The sequence below is a fragment of the Zonotrichia albicollis genome, chromosome 3, assembly GCF_047830755.1.
Source record: "Zonotrichia albicollis isolate bZonAlb1 chromosome 3, bZonAlb1.hap1, whole genome shotgun sequence".
In the NCBI taxonomy this organism is placed as follows: Eukaryota; Metazoa; Chordata; class Aves; order Passeriformes; family Passerellidae; genus Zonotrichia; species Zonotrichia albicollis.
Window position 1 is genome coordinate 58,417,439 of NC_133821.1, and position 20,897 is coordinate 58,438,335.

General features: G+C 38.7%; 1 protein-coding gene across 1 annotated transcript in view; it reads right to left on the reverse strand.

Annotated features, from left to right (window-relative positions):
- The window catches only part of UST (uronyl 2-sulfotransferase), a 153,155-nt gene that overhangs the window by 47,393 nt on the left and 84,865 nt on the right, over window positions 1–20,897 (reverse strand). The window contains exon 5 of the mRNA XM_074537561.1: window positions 10,170–10,323. Within this exon, the coding sequence (XP_074393662.1) occupies window positions 10,170–10,323 (154 nt within the window). The remainder of the gene's footprint in view (window positions 1–10,169; window positions 10,324–20,897) is intronic.

A 20,897-nucleotide genomic window follows, 5' to 3' on the forward strand; every position in this document is an offset into this window, starting at 1 on the left:
ACAGTGCTCCAGCAGGCCCTGGGGTCCCTCTGAGCTGGGACCAGGATAAGGCACAGGATTTTACTCTGCAGGGCACAATAAACCTTAAAAACTTCAGAAAGGCTAGAACAAACGAAGTCTTGAGTATGTCTGGGCACTGTGGTCCCTTTTTTCCACAAAATGCCATCTCTGCTTCCATATGATTTCAACATGAACTATTTCAGTCTTAGAAATACAGAACTGACAAGTGTGCCCAGCAATTCTGCAGTCAACAGAAGAGTCCACACCACCACCAAAAATTACACGATAGGAAAATATTTTGTTGTCAACAAACACCTAAGGCTCAGGACAGCTTTGGATGCCTGAATAAAGACATGTCTATCCTTCACCACGTCAGCCACACACCATGGGCAGGCACTTCTCCCAGTTCTACTGCCCTGCACTCTCCTTGCCATGCACCACCTCACCACCTCAGCTTTGCTTTAGCTAGGAAGTTCTAGAGATCAGGATCTCTGCTTATTTCTCTTTGCTGGCAGCTCTGACAGCCAGAAAACTTAGGTATAAACCACAGAAAGGAAAGAGGAAGGCGAATGACAGACAAGGAATAAAATGGGCTAATAAATTCAGTTTTATTTTCATGGGTTGTCGGTTCCTGCAGGTTTTGACACCTACAGAGCGAAGTGAGTATCTGACTGCCTGAAATTACATTATCATGCCACAGCCTGAACACATTCAATGTGCTGGCAGTAAGAGGAGGGCTGTCTCTCTATGTCCTTCCTCTGTCAGGAGGAGTAAAAGGTTCTGCAGTTTCCTTCCCCATCCTACTGTCAATAAAAGAGTTTTCATTTAAGGTGGTTAAAGCATAATGCAAGAAGGAAAAGAAAATAGGCAAGGCAAACTCCTAGCAAGGAGTTTTTATAGTATTGAGTATAAAACCTTCCTACTTAGGAGGTTTTATAGTATGGTTTTCTAGGGACAGCCACCATGACTTCATTAGACAAGTCTTCAAAAAAATTGTTATTTAAACATAATTTCAAAAAGTCTGACTCCTACTCATAAACACAGACATATATACACATATGTACATTATTACATCATATTTTTAAGACACACTATTTGCTGGTCAATGCCCCATCTCCATTATTTATGCCATGTACAAACTGTAACTTCAAAAATAATTTTTTAAAAATTTGCACTAACAGAAACTGAAGGCGTTCTTTTTTCTGGATGATAAAACTTTCCAGTTTTAAAAACCATTGTGCTCCAACTTAAGACAAAATATCAATCAATAATTAGTTTTACTTGATGACTACTAAATGTTGCTTTTGAGTTCATAATGCCCAAAATGCTAGACTATGCACTGAAGATAACATTCATATCACACACAGATCCTCTTATTTTTTTTCAGCTAATTATAATTGTTAAATCATCCCTTACTGGGAATCATGCAAGTGTTATCTGCTTAGATGTGTGTTCCTGTTACTTTGACATTAACAAAGTATGTGAGAATTGAAAATGCAAATACTCAACTTGAGGCTTACAAAAATTATCAAACACTTGAAATTCACCCATACTGAAACATCAGACCAAAGAGACTTCGCGTTTCTGAACAGCATGAAATAAATGTTACCACTGAAACAGTGTTTTATCCATCAATTTTAAGGATTTTGACATCTTCTCTTCTAGTACCTTTACTATTAACAGTGCACAATGTAAAATTGTGGATGCAGTTCACACTTGAAACGCATTTGTATCTTAGCTTTTAACGATAAATTTGAGAATAGTTGTGACAGTGTTAACAATTTATAGCTTCAGCATCAGTTTGGAACTTACAAAAATTAATTTGATTGGAAGAGATGTAAGCTACTGTGGCATATACCCAAGAACACTCAACTATTTTAAAGTCAAGAAACAACATTCAACTGGAGATGTCTATAACTGTAACTATCTTATACAAATCACCTAGTAGCAGAATTCACTTGTGAGCATGTCAGTTTCAAGTTTGCTTTTGAGTTACCCAGAGCAGAAACCAATTTCAGAAAATCACTACTGGCTATGAGGTACATTTACCATATACACAGGACCTTTTCCTGGCTACCCCTGAGGCTTTAGATTTTTACTGAGCAGACATTTTCTGAAGAAGAGGCGTTGCTTTGGTAATTAACAGCCCTTGGGGGCTACATAGCTGCACTTTTAAGACTAGAATAGAATATTTCAGTTGGAAGGGACCTACAAGGATCATCTAGTCCAGCTGCCTAACTTCTTTAGGGCTGACTGAAAGTTAAAGCTATTGTTAAGGGCGTTGTACAAATCACTTTTAAATGCTGACGTGCCTTGGGCATCGACCACCTCTCTAAGAAGCCTGTTCCAGTGCTTGACCACTCCTTCTGTAAAGAAATGTTTCCTAAGATATTTCCTTTTTGAATACATCAGAACTTATTCACAACAATGACCAGAAAGGACTTCCACAGCTTCAGTACATGCTGTCCAAACCATCGCATTTTCTATTTTTTACTGGATCCCATAACTACCCATTCCAGCTGTAAACTTCTATTAGTCTTACACTGAAACAGCTCAAAAGTAATCATCCTTGAGGCCACTTTTTCATGCCTCCCAAAAATCTGTCTTCTTGTATCCTTTCCCATGTTTACTTCTTCCTCAAGAGCCTGAACCTATGTCATTCCTCATATGGAAATTATTTAATCATTTCTCTCACCCATTTGTGAGTGTTTTCTGGTTCTTTCAATCCCATTTTGGGAATGGGAGGTGTCCTGGTTTAGGACAAATCTGGGAGGAAATACCCTAGGACAGGAAGTCACAAATGTCAAATGAAAGCAGTCGAGCACAGACATACTGGAGATCTATATACAATGAAGCTCTCTGTATTGCCCTGTATTGCTTTTGGTTTGCCTTTTTTGACTGCTACTAAGAAACAAACATGCTACGGTAGAACCACCCAACGCACAGAGAAGATCACACTCCTAACCCTGCAAAAGGTTTGTGAGAGTCCATCAGTTTCTAAGTGAAATAAGGATTATCCCCCACACAAAGTTCTTTCCCTCCTTCACTGAAGGCAAGGCTGGCTTTTGTCCCTGGGCTGCACAAGAATGCTCTTTTCTGTTCTTGTTCAATGATCCAAAAATATATCTCCTTAAAATATAACACAGACATACCCTCTTCTCTTATACAGTTTACATGGCCTTAAAAAGCTGGCATGAGTATATTAGAATCTTTGTTCTGTGGTTGGGATTTTCCACTCTACAAACAGGATCTTCCTATAGAGAAGCTAGAGAAAACAATTTCCCCAAGCTACCACAACACATAAAACCCAAAAAGCAGCACAAGAGAGAAATCAAGAGCTGTCCTGTATTCGTGCTTAGAAGGCACAAATAAAAACTTGGCAAAATCACCATAAAAATTAAAACTCATAATTTTAAACTTAATACAGCAAGGTCCTTTAATAAAAGATCTTAAGTTCTTATGTATATAAATGTCTTTAAAAGTGCTACCGAAACACAGTAAGACCCTGTAATAATGTTACATTTAAATAAGGTTGTGAGTATTTAGTGTTGGGACCTCTACTGCTACTTGTTTTCTGGTTTTCTGTGCAGTTGCTTAAAATCTGCAACAGCCAGAAATTTTCAGACCACTACAATGCTGCAAGAAAAGACCCCTCACCTTTTCACATTCTGAAGCAATATATTGTTGTTATCCTGCATCCACAAAAAGGAGAATGGCAATACAGAATGGTATCATTAAAATAAAAGCATGGTATTAATCTTACATTTTCTAGGATATAAGTATGTATTGTGAATTACATGGAAGTTTTTAGTGTTGCAATCTTAACCAATGCTATATTGCATATTTACTATATGCAACTGACTCAGACTACTGAATGAAAACAGATTTGGAAGGCCCATTTTTTTGCTTTTGTATAAATGCATAATGTTGCAATGTTTGGAATGCAAATGCCACAGGGGAACATTAAAAAAATATTGGTTTGTAAATTAAAGTCACTGAAAAGTAAATGTCAGCTATGAAAATATTTCCTTTAATATTATAAGTTGTTTAATGAGTCCCTTCTCCAGCTGAGGTCTGAATTATCTTTGTGGTTCAATACATTATTAATACAAAATGGGAGAATCTAAGGGGGAAAATGGTGCTTCAGAACACACACAATAGATGAAGAGCTGCAAAAATGGGCCAGAAATTTTGCTGTGAAGAGGTAATACAGCAAAAGGGAACAGCTGGAGACTATTAAAAGTACTCATTAGAGGGAAGAAGCAGCAAACTGTTCTAATTGGGTCAGCTGACAGGTGGCTGTGCTTCAGCAGCGCTCTCCCGGCAGCCCTGTCCTGGGCGCAGGGATTGGTGCTACTGTGTGATCCCAAACCTGACCTCAGCTGCAAACTGCACTGCAGAACATCCAGTGACCAGCCCCAGCCACCTCACCATCAGGGATTGGTGCCACTGTGTGATCCCAAACCCGACCTCAGCAGCAAACTGCACTGCAGCACATCCAGTGACCAACCCCGTCACATCCAGTGACCAATCCCTCAGCACCAGGGATTGGTGCTACTGTGTGATCCCAAACCCAACCTCAGCTGCAAACTGCACTGCAGCACATCCAGCGACCAGCCCCAGCCACCTCAGCCCCAGGGATTGGTGCTACTGTGGGATCCCAAACCCGACCTCAGCAGCAAACTGCACTGCAGCACATCCAGCGACCAGCTCCAGCCACCTCAGCACCAGGGCATAACACAGGCAGGAAAATGACTACTGTCTGCATGGGGCTGTGTCAGGGAAGACACTGGGAGTGCACAAAATGTTTAGTCTCCTAACTACAGCTCAGAACACACTGAAAAGTGAAAAATGTTCTTTTTAATTTATAGATTTAGCTCTACAATATCTGGCATGCAGTGCACAGACAAAGGCAAATAATTTTAACCTCTTTATGCCTCAGATTTCCAGTCTAATCAATGCTAATCAAGTTATCAAAGCCTCCTCAAAATTTCCCAGGTTCAATCAACAGACACTGGTAGCCCCTCTTGTGAGGTTCTCAACAGGAAAATCAGAGTCATGAACCCTCTACTCCCTCACTGGACCTGCAGGCAGAAAACTCTCTCCCAGCCTTTTTTCTATAGAGAAACACACTCATGAGAGTGACAATCAGAAGGAGAAGGCATGGGCTCCATACCATGGTCTCTCCTGGAGGCCACGTGTCAGGCAACTGAAAAGCTTCAAGAAACTTATCTGAAGTCACGAAGGAGAAAGCTCAATGATGACAAATACTGATGTCAGGTACTGATGACAACTCATAATATAATTACCCAGGATATTATGCAGATAAACACAGGAAATAAGACAGCCAGCTGCCGTCTGAAAATCAGTGTAATTGGTAAAAGAATATTTTTCATTGTAGATAGAAGTCTGAGGATATAAATAACTAAACTAGTTAAATATATTTAGTGAATATTCTTATATTAATGAAAACCATGGAAATAATAAAAGGAAATTCTCAAGATTCAAGACTAAAAAAAAAGTTCTATGGTGAAGGGAACATCATCTACCCATTCACCTTTTGTAATTATTTTGTTTGGAATTTATGAAATAACCTAAAAAACATTAGTTTAAGTATTTAGCCATAAAAGTTAGCATTGCAAAAGGAATTTTTTCCCTATTATAAGAAATTTGATGTGAAAGTTCCCTGACATCACTTGAATTTTACTTCCCTCCTTTAAAGTAATCTTAATACACTTTTAACAATTATTTTAACATTTCATTTAAAACACAAAAGGACAGATGCTCCTTTATGGGATCACTTGCATGAGTAATCTTGAACATAAATGAGGTTGAATATTGTTAGAATATTTTTAATTTTTGCTGAGAAAAACATATTTATTTTCAGAGATGAAGTTGAAAAACTATACAGAGCCATACAGAGATGCTGTGCAAATGTAACTCCTAATTATAATGAAAATTTCAAATATCCTATGGGAAGGTGACAAGTTCTTCTCTCACTGAATGATTTTTTAAATGCAAAAATTCTCACTTATGATACATTAGCTCAGCAATCTTTTACTGGAGTGAGCTAGGAGTTGCAGTATTAATGAGCCTAACAGAGATCAGAATCCCCTCTAACCAGATTTCCTGCAATTCCGGCAACAACACACAGCCTATGCTGCTTCACACACTTATTCAGCCTGAGTAGTCTTAGATCAAAGTTTCATCAATTATTAAGAAAACATGAAACACCTATACATGCCTTTTAAAATATTTGATACCTCAAACTGAAGCTGTAATAAACACTAGACAATTACAAACAAGTCTTCTGGAAGGAACAATTGTAATATAAAACATTAAAATATTAATAGTAGTCCCTCTTCATCGGGGTGCTTCCTACCTCCTGCCCTTCCAAGCCCTGAACTAAATCACATCTCAGGCATGTTTTTCTTTTGCTTGGTACCTGCACCACTCACAACTGATAAGGGTTTGCTTGCTTTATTCAACCATATTTACTCCAAGAACTCTAGTTCGACCTGAAACACATTCACTACAATGGATTTAAATTAACTTTTGTGAATTTATCTCATCTTACAGGACCATAATGTAGGGCTGACAGTCACATCAGTGTGCTTGAGACTTGGCTCAAGGTGCTCACCATTAATTACCTCTCTGCCATACTCCACACCACCAGGCTGCCACTATTTTTTTGGGGAGAAGCTTGGAAGTGATTTCTTCAGGTGACTAACAGTAACTCAGTCCAGCAGTGAAAGTGCCAGGTCAGGCACTGGCAAGGAGCTGGTGGATCTGGGTAAAAAGTCACACATTGCAGCAGCTGCCTCTGCTGTTATCTGACTCATGAATAAAAGGCTTGTTTTCTATCCTGACTTTCAATTAAATTTTGGTAAACACAGACATTTATCAAAATGTTTAGAACAATTTATCTGACTCCTGAATGAATGGTTGTGTTTCCTGGAACAAAGTCAAAGCCTGAAGCTCTATTCAGAGAAAATTTCAAATGATCAATGAATGGCAGAAATTTCTGTCTCTATTTCTGACCTTTGCAATGTCAGCAGTTCAGATTTTCGATGTTAAAAAGCAGCATGCAAGGTACTGCAAGACTTCAAGATAGTATGTTTTTTTTTTCAACTCCCTTTTTTCATAAGGATCAGAATTGAGGGGAGGGAATGCTTCCATCAAGGGCATCACAACGTGATCTTAAAATTCTTTTCCACCCTTAAGAGCCTGCTTTCCAGAGCAGCTGAGCTCCCACACCTTCACGCTGCAGTTTGAGGGAACATGGATGCTGCCCTCAGCTTTTCAATGGAGACGACCATTGCTGGCAGCTGTTGATGAAGATGCCAAGATGGCCTGGAAAGGCTCCCAGGTGCCCACACCACCTTCCAAGAGACAGGAAGCCAAGAACATCATGGTTGATAAAAGCACAATTAGCCTCTAAGACCCACTTTCCAGATACATATATTTTGCCTGCAAACCCATCTCTTCTGGTAAAACAGGAAAGTAATATTTAAAGCTTCTCCAGTCCATTTTGTAAGTCCATAACTGCTATCACACAACATCAAGTACTCCAGCAAAGAGCTCAGTGTCATGGATCAATTAACAGTTATGTGTTTTCCTGGCTGATGGAAGAAGAAAAGTAAAAGTTCATATCCTCCCCCTGCTTTCATGTATTTGCTAGTGGTCAGGCACACCTCATCCCCAACAACTTAGGTTTAATATTGTGATCAATGTTGAAACTATTTCATATGCTAAATCTAAGTTTATCCTTAAACAGTCCCCCGTAAAAAAAAGTAATGCTTCATGATGAGTTTTGCATTTAAAAGAATATTAGGGAAGAACTGCAAAAATTATGTGACCTGCAGTGCGGCCACCCATCAGTCCTGTGCTAAAATGGAATATTGGTTCAGTCTCAGAGGTAAAACCAGCTGCTTACTTTCTTCACATTTAGATCTGACAATTGATTTTGCAGATTTCTGAAGCTATGACTCCAAAATCCCCAATACCTGAATTTTAAGAAATACGCCAGCTGATTTTCTTGCACCACTGAGGAAAATATTAGAATGCAGACATGCAATATATGATGTAGTTGGTTAGTTAAAGTGTTAAAAATGCTGAACATTCAGAATGAGCAGCTTTTGAGACAATTAATTTCAATGGCAAGTGACCTATGTCTTACTGTCACTCTGTTTGAGCAGTGCAAGTGACTGCCAAAGTCTGCCAAGGAACGATGGAAAACAGGTTCCAAAAATGTTTCCAGGATTCTAACACTGACTTACCAACAGAGAAAATCAAAATAAAAATACAAAAATAGTTTTTATTAAGGATACTAATGGTGCCTCAGATGAACAAACTGCGTTTTGAACAAAATGATTACTGACCTCAGTCAGACACTTTTTATTTCTTTTTCATTATAGCTTTTGTACTGATCTATGTATTCACAGATATCTTCATATCCATATAAATAATTAACTTCTTAAAGACCATACCAATGCCTAAGAAAATGCAAGGTAATTTTTATTAGTTTTTAAACCAAGACAATATGAATTGGATCTATTTGTTTCCGTTCTGCTTGAAGTAAAATTTCACTGGCTATATAGATCATGTCTTAAGCTGCGCAGTCAGTACTGGAATAATACCAGAGTCAGTCATAAGAGATGCCAATCACTGCACTTCAAATGAGAAGGCACTCAAAACAAAGTACAGGCTCTACCACTCACTTTTAACATTTCCAAAAAAGAAAATGTAGTACTGGTATAAAGTTGTAGTAAAAACCCCCACTAATCAGTAATTTCCTGAACCCTCTTGTCCCATTCAGAGACAGTGAAGCAAAAGTCCATGCACACACAACAGGAAAAACCTTCCAGCTTTGCACACCAGGAGGTCAAGACCCACTCAGCATAGGGACCTCTTAGGGATCTATAGGCACATAGCAAATAAGAAACCCTTCACAGTTTATACCTGTATAGGAGATGTCTCATTAAATTTAAGGCTATCAGACCATTATACTGATACTTCCCCCTTCAGTTACCCATAATGTACAAGTTTGTCTGTTCACAGGGCTCTACATGACCAAAACCAGAAGACAAATGAAATTTAAACAGCTCTGTAACAGGGAAAAAACCCGGCCCACCTTGGATTCATCTAACTTCAGCTAGGGCTGAAAGGTAGCGTGTGGCAATTGTTCAGAGCTGTGTTCTCTACGGCTCATCACACATGTTGTACTCTACTGCCTCTTCAAAACCTCACAAAAACATCCTCTCTTTCTCCTCCAAAAGCCACAGACATATCTTGTTCTGACATTATCTGGCCTGCAACATCTCATAGCAGACCATCAAGCTGTCCTGTCACTGCTGTTTCATTGAACTCTCTGCAGTTCAAGAATGCCTGAAGGCTGAATCCAATCCAACTGGATCTCCATTAGAGAGAGAGCAAGAAGTAATTCCATCATTTTGTCTTTTTGAGAGGTATCTGTGCACATGCAAAGTGATCAATAATAAACCAAACTAACCACCTTCCTAGCTTCTTAGTTTCTTATTTAGCATTCCTTCAACACCTACTGCCATGGGACCTTGCTTTGCAACAAAAACTGGCAGGTGTTACGACAGTTCAGCAGTCGTACAAATTTAAAACTTGTTATGAATAGTTTATTCAGCATTATTGCCATCATCTTAACCCAAAAACAACAACAGGCAACAAAACCAAAGCAAGATCTGAGATTAGAGCCCTGGTGTAAAGAACATTACAAACAACTTGGCAGCAATAACACTGGAGACTTGAGCTCCCTGAATTGCTCTTTCTCAATTTTCTTCTGAGGCTGCAGAGTTACAGACATAGTCTGAACCTAAAAATCTGTGTGAATATTCACAGTGATAAATATAGGCAGAATTATTATATTACTATGCAGTGCAAATCCAACGCAGTGTAAGGACCATAATTCAGCCATGGAAATCTGGAACTTGCTGTCAGCTTATTCAAGATCAAACTGAATTCATTTGCAACACTCTACACAGGAAAGTTGAGCAAACTAAGGATCAGGCAAGAGAAGGCAGAGGAAAAACACAAGATGGGAGATGCCTGTCTCCCACTTTTCATGCATCCAGTTTGAATAACAGCACTGCATAACAGTGATGGGAAATTGGTAATAAAAACCTTTTATTTAAACATACCAGGTATCTTTCCTCCTGCCTCATGTTGGGGGTACGGATCATGTGATTCTGTTCTCCTCGCCAGTCACCGAAACGTCGAAAAAAATAATTGGACAGGAATCGGTTGACAGGATCTCTAATAATATTGATGTACACAGGCTGGTCTCCTCCAAACCTGGTGGGAAGAAAAATGGGTGAATCTCACCACAGGCTCCACACAAACATATATCTATTATCTCTCATTTGAATGCTTTCAAATTACTTCCTGCAGAAATTCAGAGCTTTTACAAGATGAGGAACAAAACTGGGATTCTTACAACTAGTTTCTAAACCTTTGTAAATGCATGTAAAATCTCTTCAGGGAGAACAGTAAATATGGAATCACATTAAGCTATATGTGTACTACAAACATTTTAGTTGAAAACCATTTTTTATAGTGTATCAACAGTTTTGCTTCTTGAGTTCTCTCCTTGCTGTTTTCAGATGAAGAACCTTCTGCAGATGAATCAGAGAATGAGCATTTCTTCTTCTCAACACACTTCTTACCTGGGCAGTCATGTCAGAACAGGCACCACCCAACAGTAATGGCTGTAAGGCAGCCTTGGATCCCCGGTGCCTGTACAGTAAGTGTAGTAATGTGCAAAGGATTTTCAGCTTACTTTGAAAGCTTTTTTCCAGAAGCTTCCTCTGGATGAACTGACAGATATGCATGGCATTTCCAACTTTTTATTTGCTGGAACAACTCGTCCCCTCACCCCTAGTCTGCACCACTGACTGGATTTGAGGTTATTTTATGGTTATGCAATACCTTATCCCTGTACTGCACTTCATGAACTTTTTTTTTTTTAAGTCTGTATGAAAATTCTTGCTTCAAAAAAATAATTAAATATCAATCTCAAGAACATGCAAGTCCAAGGAAAAGGAAAGGGTAACAACAGCTGTGACCAGGCTTGCACATAAACAAAATCTAGCAGAGATATCTGCAACTTAGAGATGAGAAGATAAACCAGAGCAACTTCACCACCTTGACTTTACCCTCCTGTATGTCTCCTCCTGGTGCTAAGTCTAAGCACCTCCTGGTGCTAACATCTTCAGTTCAATAGCTGGGATATCAAAAGAGGAAAGGAGGAAAAAGAAGCTTGGGAAGGTTTGTGATTACACTGTATTATCACAATGTTAAAACACTGACTGCATATTTTATATCAACACACAGCATCAGGCCTAACTGGAAAAAAAAAGGGTGGGGGGAAAGCTGCTTACACTGTTCCATGGTCAAAATGAAAAAATGGACGTTCATGGAACAGATTTATGGACTACAAATTCTCTGAGACAAAGAATAAAATAAAACCTTTCTGGACTTAGGAGTTTATAGGATAAATTCAACTTGGAATTTTCCTCATCTAAGAACATAGCTTATGCTTCTCTCTTCTGTTTCCCCAATTTAGGTATTTAGGTGAACAATTCTCACTTAAGCACTATCTTATACTTTATTTTTGTGAGATTGAGAACACAGCCACATTTAAGTATTTAAATGCTATTCTGATGATTTTCTGAGTCACAATTTATATAATTTCTTCTAAACTGTAAAATACTGGATTAAAGAGAGAAAACTGAAGACACCCTTTAGATTAAAAAAAACCCTCTCAGTTTCTCCCCATCGTTTGAGGCAATGAATGATTGAATTTGTATAATAAAAGATTGAGGCTTCTCATTAATATTTAAGAGCCAGAAAAATTGTTTAAAATTACGAATTCTAGTAAAAGACAAGAGAAAAATCTCATAGAGTTTAAAACTGATTTTTCTCCTGCATGATTCCCCAGACTCCTAAATACAATCTTCAAAGGTTTGTCTCATGAGTAACTATGCCTGTCAGTAATCTCATTGACCTCAGCGTTGCAGGATCACTGCCGTAATTTGAAACTGCACAGACAGCATAAAATTTTAAGACAATCTAATTAAAAAGGCATATGCTCCTTGCTTCCTGATTAGCGCACAACCCAGTTTGGACATGGATGTGCAAGTTAAATATCCTGAATTTAGTACCCTGAATTTTAGTACCCTGAATTCTTCTCTCAGCTTATCTTTGCTGCTTTTTATCTTTATACAGAAATAAAACCCGTATTTAAAAAAAAAAAAAAAAAGGCATTCCTGCAAATACCACAAGACAATGTAGGCATAAAGTTTTGACAATATTTACTCAAATAGAAAGCTCTGAGTGGATGCCTTGGCCTGGTAGTTTTGAAAACTAAACTTTTCAAGTGAAATTGCTGGAAAGAATGGATTGCATCTAAATTACTGAACACATTATCCTCCTGCTGCTTGATGCAGATAGCAATAATCAAAAGACAGAGGTGAGTGGAGGAGAGGTGAGTGGAGGTGAAAGAAAAGGGGAAGCAGTCGTGAGTAAGAAGCGATGTCAGCAGCAAGCTGTCTTAAGACAAAAAGATCACAAGATTTATAGACCCAAGAGAGCAGGGATGTCCTGCCCCAGGTTCCATAGAGGATGTTAAACCTAAAAGCTCATCAGAGGAGCAAAAAATGAAAATCAGACAGCTAATAGCTGTCTTGATAGAAATTTTCAATATATACTGAAGTAATATATTTTTCTGAAGTAAAAGGAGGGGTGAGATTGCATAACCAACCCACCATATTCCCAGAGCCCACCCTTTTGCTGGTAAGGTCATGTTTCTGAAAATGAGAACAGTCCTGAGTAATTCAGGACCAAAAGCCCTGAGAAAAGAGGCTCACACAAGCTCAATAATCCCAAGAGGACAGCTGAGACAGGAGGCCTCTCTTCCACAAATGCTACAGAGGAATTCCCATTTCTGAAATGCAGATTGTGCATGCTCCCCCCCTCCCCAAACATAGGACAGCTCAAACTTCTGATTTTCTGCACAATGTAACCAGCTGCTATACACCCAGCTGTGGGTTGCTCCACCAGGCAACAAGCAAGGGATTATTAAAAAAATCAAGTCTGTTCTGGTCCTTATTCAAATGTGCTTTTTTTTTTTAAACATAGTTTATAATACTGCAAATTCCAGCCATTTGTTTCTATCGACTGTACTCGGAGTCATTTATGGAAGCTAAGTAGCACTCACAGAGCATAAAAAATCCTAACAGTTAAAAGAAAATCAAGTACCTTAAGCTATTTAAAGAAGAAAAGGGCAAATCAATCCTCCATTTGTTCAAGTATGTTCTGCATATTTTTAGATACCTATCAATCACAACATATTAAATGCTCTCCCAAGTGAAACTTTTCAGATTAACAACACCCACATGAAAGTGCTCTTGCAAAAAAATAGATATGTGCTCTCATTATACATCACATCACCTTATTTGCACTCAAACCCCTATTGTGAAGGATTCAAAATGGGACATGATCATATTTTCTAAGCCTGAGTAGCAGACTTACCTTCCCTGAATGGGATCATGACTGGATCCCAGATGATGAAGTTGCACAAATATTCTCATCTCCAGCAGCACATTGGCACGACTGGGAAGAGTGGGTCAGGATACCACCACTCCAGCAGAGCACTGCAAATGGATAGTTCACCAACCCCTACAACATTTTTCCTGTATTTAATGTCTCCTGATTTATTTTATATGCACTAGTAAATCCCATTTGTTTTAACTGATCTGTTGTTGAAGGTGTCTTTTTGGAGTCCTCATCCTAAAAGCTATTTGCAAGCTTCAATCAATGATCTTTAGCCTCATTAATAATATATTACCCTATGTCTTTTTTAATAAAAGCAAAATAAATTTTAAAAAGCCTGAGAAGCATGTGAGCTTGCCCCTTCACATTTCTGATGAATTCCAATTTTATTATTTACATGATGAAAATTTTCATTTAAAACCATTTCCAAACCCCTTGCAAGTTGGGGGGAAAAATCAACAAAGTTATTTGCTTTAAAATGGAAGCTCTCTTAGCTCCTATTATTTTTCATTTCACTTCAGGAGGCTGCTGACTTTGCATTTAATACAAAACTCTTCATACAAGCAGAAGATGGTTACTTCATCCTTGCAGGCAAATCACAACTCCTCAAGGAAAAGATGACTCCCACCCTATTCTCTGGAAGAATGTCGTCTGCCTCACTCTTTCAACACACACTGTTTCCCCTTAAACAAAAAGAGTGGTTGCTAGAAGTTCAGTATAATGGAAGCAAAGAAGAACCAACAGCCACATAAAATTAATAGGAACAGGCATGTTGTTTCCTTCTTATAAAGGAAGCACAATTTCCTTTTTCAGCACCATACAAGTAAGAATCACATGCTGAGAGTACAATTGCCCGGCCATCTTTACTCAGCAATTATGTTAGAGCTCCATTACCCGCCTTGCAGCACAGCTTCACAGGGAGGTCATGTAAAAGCACTAACATAGAACCTTCACCTTTCTAGGGCTTAAATAAGATGCAGTTACCCCAATGTTTATATCTTCTGAAAAAGTTATTTTGAAATACTAGTTTTCATAACATCTTGCATCAGCATGAACTTGTGGCAAAGCAATTCTCTCCACACGAACACCAGACACTTTTGGGATGCTCCAGTGGTCCTCCCAAGGGATGAGATGCAAAGAGGAATGGGCTGAGGTACTGCCAACCTCCATAATCAAGAGTTTATCTTTCTGCTCTTGTCTGTAGCGCCTCTCTTGCAGCCTTCACCCTCATGCTGTGGTCATGCTCTCAACCTTTTCTTTAGAACTGGTGGAGTTTGTATAGGGCATTTCTCTACTGATGCACCTATGTCACCTACACTGTTATTTCAGTCATAACAGTACAGGCTGGCACAGCTGAACTGGTATAAGGACTATCTAGAGCAGACTTCAGGTAAAACTTTGGCTTCATGAGGCCTTTTTCCTTTCTTGCTGAGTACTAACGAGGCTGCCTCTCCCCAGCAAGCTGAACTTAAAGTTATGCCAGTCTGGTTTTTTGTTATCGCTCTCTAATTTATCCCAGACACAAAACAAGCAATGCAGACAGGTGATGTAATTGTCATCCTTGGAAGCATTCAAAAAACATGTAGGTGCAGCACTCAGGGACGTGGCTTAGTGGTGGACTTGGCAGTGTAGTTAACAGTTGGACTTGATGACCTCAGCAGTCTTTTCCAACCTTAACAAATTTATGATTCTATGAAACAAGTATTTTAATTTCAAAACTTTATCTTTGACTGGCCTGCCCTTCAATGAGAGGTGTGTGCAGGGATTCAAAATGCCCAGTGGTTCAAAGTTAACAGTAAAATAGTGCACACTCCTCATCAATCACCCTTTCTGGGCCTGAGATTTCAATAATAGAAATTTCAGTTTCTGAAGTGATGTGTCTGGGTCACTGTAAAATTACAACAGAGTCCTTTAGGAATTGTTTAGTAAGCTGCCTCAGACCAGTGAATGGCTAAAAGATAACACTGTAAAGTCTTGTATTTCTCTACTTCACTATCCTGTAAATCTACCAAAATATTTTAGGCTGTATTTTGTCAGTCATTTATGCATGCTAAACAATTAGGGTCTTCTTTCTACCCTATATTTTTCATTCTGCTGAGGATATCAGAGAAGTTTAATATATAAATTCACAATGAACAGCACCAACACAGATAAGTGTCCTGCATGGGTCCCAAGTAAAGTAAAGGAAATACTAATTATGTTTTCATTTATGTAATGCAAAGTTACAGCTGGAAACAAGTAAAAGAGTAAACACTAACTCTCCATAAAAGACTAACGGCAGCTAAACTCCACATTAATTAAAATCACCTAATTCCAGATACCCTGTATTTAAGACTTTCTTCCAGAGGTCTGGCTCAGGATTTCTCTGGAACTCTGATTAATGTTTCACTGTAATTCAGAGATGCAAATGTTATGTATTTGCACAGAAGAATAGGAAAACTAATTACAAAGTATTACAATAAATTTCCTGCAAATAGTAGAATAGCTGATACAGCTCTTTGGAAAGTATTAAATCAACAAACATGATAGGTAGAAAAGATGTATTTTCAAAATTGGATGAGACCACAGATTTGGCTGAGGTAGTTACATTAGAATAAAATCTTGGGGCTCAACTTTTTAGGAAGGTTATTATGCAAAGGATGCTGCAATGCACTCAGCATTGCATATTCATCTTCCTGTATGAACGCATTTATCAAGGGAAGCATGGGTGACTCTAGCCATCACATGGAAATGGCTGTTGCAGAGAGCAAGTCAATGTCAGGAGTGTCCACATGCAAACTGAAATACAGTAAACTGTGCATAACAAAAAAATAGATCATTGTAACTCAGCAGTACATATCATGTATGCAATGTATAGAATATAAAAATCAATGTAAGTGAAAGCTGTAACATGACTGCCCTGTCACAGATGTGAAAATCTGCTGTCAGAGAGGGATTGTGGATGCCACTCTGCTTGAGGCTTTGAACCTACACAGTTTAATGTGATAACCTGTGATATAGAAGCTACAAGCAAAGTGATAATATTTTCAGAAAACAAAGCTGCAAAAGGAGGGAATAATGAAGGGAGTGGTTTGCTGGTAAAGAGCCACTTGAGCCACCAGGCAAGAAAGGCCTAAGAAAACATTTTGCACTGTAGTACAGCAATGAAACCCAAAGCATCTAGAACCTGAAGCAGAGCATATTCACAGGGAAGGAGTAGTTCTGGCAAGGATATGCATACTTCCACATATTATCAGCAGTGTGGGAAACCTTACAGGCCACAATAATAATCCTAGTTTCCCTTTTACTGAGAAGCAGGAGGAGAGAGGTGTAATGGCCTGACACAGACTCGTGACCATTCACAGAGTCCATTTTCAGAAAAACATGAACAAAGTTCATACAGCATCACAAAAGTGATGAAAATAATTAAAAGCCTCCAGCTTGCAAAGAGAATGAGAAGGAAAAAATACAGAGAAGCCTGAGAGATGACTGCATGACAGTGTGTAAGAAATTATACATAAGCACACAGGGGAAAAATTTGATGAGTCTTTACATAGTGGACAAATGGACTCTGAGATCCAAGGAAAAGGAATCAACTGAACTTCTCTGAAAAATTAGGAGGAAAAATAACTCAATTTATTATCTGAGAGAACAGTTCACTATTGAAAGAATTTATCAAGTGCAGCAGATTCTCTATTACTGGTGATTTAGAATCTCTAGCAGATCTCTATTTACTGGTGATCAAGACTTCCATTTCCTTTCTGAAAGATGGAAGCTTCAGGTTTAAACTTATTCATCAAGGGTAAAAAAGCTTCAAAATTATTCAGAACTGTCACTGTCCATCTTTTTTTCTGAAGGCAGGATCAGCTATGCAACTGCCACTACCAGCTTCAAAATCCTGAAGTATAATCCATTCTATTGCTTTGCTGCCCTTGTTGTTCTAACCTTCTTCGAAATGTCTGATCTAGAATTTAATAGCAATTTCAGTCCACCACTTGTGTTATCATTACTCATTAAGAACTGCATAGCCCCTTTTTCTCTGCAGACTCTTTTAAACTTAAAAATGAAAAAATCAGAAGTGTTATAACAGTCCTCTCTTTCCCTGTCTTCTCTATTTGTTTTTCTTTTCCTGTGATTTTAGGTAAATTTTTAAAATCTCTGTTCATTCTTCTTATTCTCTTTTGGTCCCCTGTGGATTAATCATCATCTTTCTTAAATCAAGTTACTCCCAAAACTGATAATCTGCAGTGTGACTGTGAGCATGGAAGCTGAAAACAGTAAAAACAGGATAATTGAGGAGACATGCCTGACCCCACCTTCAGTAACTAGATTTCAAGCAACAATCTCTATTCTGAACATATCATATTATGAACTGAATGAAAGATAAAAAGTGTATTATGCAAAGAACACAGGAAAGCTAGGGGAATAAATTCTAAATTAAATTAGCTTAAAATGTGTGGAAAATTCACCAGAAAGCAATGCTTTAAAAAAAAAAAAATAAACCCCCAAAAAACCCTGCTTAGATCACATAAAGGTCAAGCTGCACATGAGATTTGTGCTTAACCTTCCATCAAGTCACAGTTAAAAAGCATCATTACACACTCACATAATTAAAAAAAGGTAGTATAAAAAAGGAAAAAAAAATATGTAGGAGGGATTACAGCACCATGTGGCCATTCATGAAATGTGTAGTTTACAAGGCAGACCTCACATGATGGTAGAAAGTGTTTCATGATGTGTTAGCAAAAAGTACAGATTATAAAGAACACACATAAAGACACAGTGTTAAGGCCATGCTCGAGTTTAGCTGACATTTCCCTACTTTTAACAGCTTGCCCAGAGGGTAACTTTTTTTTTTTTGCTACCATATTTTTAATGACATTTTCCTAAGTGTGTATTTTTTTTTAAAGGAGAAAAAAATCCCACAACATAAAATTACTTTAATAGATAATCTTAGGCTGCAATCATTGTTTCAAGATGTTGATTCAAGAAGGCATTCAAAGAGCCCAATCCCTCCCACAGCTGTATAAAGTCAGTGATGCAAGCTGACCCAACCACTGCTCTTTGTACAAAGTATACCTGAATTTACACTCAAAGGGTCCTGAACATTTAGCATCTTGTTATGCCAGGTCCATGCATTTGCTCAACACCCTCCTTTCAAATGCTAGTGGAGCGTGGTTAACAGACATAACAGACATGTTCTACAAAACATGAACACACTGTGTGGCACTACTTGTTCCAAAGAAAAGAAGAAACAATATTCCTCAAATTACTAAAGAATCTGGGTGTCGTGACCAGAATTGCATGACTCTAAGACAATGAAAACAGCACCACAGAATCACTCTGGTTTTACTGACCTCCAGTCAGTCTATAAAAAAGGGAAATTCTATTTCCAAATCAACGGACCAAAGACATACATACTTAGTTTAAGTCATTGCAAAGCAAGATGCTTATTTGTCAAAAAAAAAAAATACTGTAAATGTATCATCCAGCCCTTCCAAATTATCAACAAACTAACATGCAAGGCTTCCAAACACAAGCTGCAGCACAGAGTGTGCTTCAGCTTTCAAACACGAAGCTTATTCACATGACATAGTTAATTCATCCAGATTTACCTCCTTTTTGTTTGTTAGCTATAGACACATTTTGCAAGAACAAGAGAATGGTGTAATATCAAAGTGCTGTGTTAAAACACAATTTTTAAAGCTGCTTCTGAATGAGAAAAAACACTAACAATGACTAACAAAAAAAGCTCAGCGACATTCAGAAATCAAGTTTTGTTTTGGGCTTATCCAGAATTTCTCTGTCCATCCCTGCCTTCACATAGCATGTGATTTATTGCTACCCATAGGTCAAAATTCAGGTCAGAGTTGAAGGAAAATTGCCAACCTGACCAGCACTGCTGCATGTGACACTGTCTGGCTGCTACAGCAGCTCAATTTACTCATTTTTATTAGTTAGTGTTGGCCATTTAATCTGTGCAAAAAAGTAATAAAAAAAATTCTCAACAACGTTGATACAGACTGTCTACCAATAAAGGCTTGTTTCAAGAAAAACAAGAACTTTACACATGAACCCTGCTAATGAAAAACAGAAAACTGGAAATATTTCTTATGTGGATTCTAGGGACTAAAGGCAAGCTCCTTCCCAAGAAGAAGACCTACAGACCTTTCTCTCCTCCCCCAAACCTGCCTCCCCACAGCTCTCACATCGAGCAAGGACACAACAGAGCAGGGCCTGGCATCCAAGCAGGGCACAGGGAGGTGACTGCTGGCTGTGGCCCAGCACAAAGCCCACCAGCTCTGTTCTGCATGGCTTTGCCTTCAGCAGATGTACCTGCAGTGTGGCTGTCTCAGAAGTCTAGTGACGTACTCAATGTGGTTTCAAAGTGGCCAACATGTTGAGAACTTATTTAGCAATTCAGGAGGAGAGAGGATGGAAAGACAGGCAGAACACCTGAAACTGCTGCATGGATTTCATTTCTTTAGAAACTTATGTCGAAAGTGAAGTGCTGTCCCCTCCCTTAAGCACATGCACACATGCTAAATACACACTTAAGATATTAAAAACTGCAGCTGAAAGGAAGAAGAGGGCAGCAGCCTGACAGCACAGAAAGGATGACTCCTGGCACAGCAGTGCTGGGTGATAATTCATCCTGACTCTGAACAAGTAAGATATACTGAACTGAATTATAAGGGCTAATTAAACTGTAAAATTAAGTAGAATTGGTGCTTTATCTCTCAGTGGCCCATAGCTACTGCAGAAAGCAAAGAATTCATAGCTCCAGTGAGACATGAAAAAGTTTGTCTCACTTTCTGGGTGGTTGTTTTAATGCTTCTCCTTTCTCTGACTTCACCCTGCCCTGATCAGCCAGCCTTCAAGCAAAACCCACCAGCCACTGACAAAGGCATGTCATTAGATTTTTACAAACTCAGCTGCACCATTCACTTACCCCAAGACAGGAAAGAATGCCCAAGCTCCCTGCTCTGCCCAAACTGGGCTCTGTAAGTGCATGCCCTGAAGAGAAGAGTTTGATGTTGGAGAGGGACATGCTGCCTTTCCCCTGACCAAAAGAGATGTTGTGCAATTCTCCACATCCCTGACTCATCCTTACCCAAAACCATGGCCTTGCCACCCGCCTCTGCATTCCTGCAAACATTCTTCCTGCTTCTCTGAAATCTGTGACACTTGGAGCACTCTCCAAGTGTCTTGAGTCACTGCCCAGTGACTGTTACAGTTAATTCAGCAGGTTACTGAGAAATCAAGGGGGGCTTTTCCACGAATTTGAAGCCTCTTCCTGAATATTTTTTCCTTGGACTAAGTAGATGACAACAGGC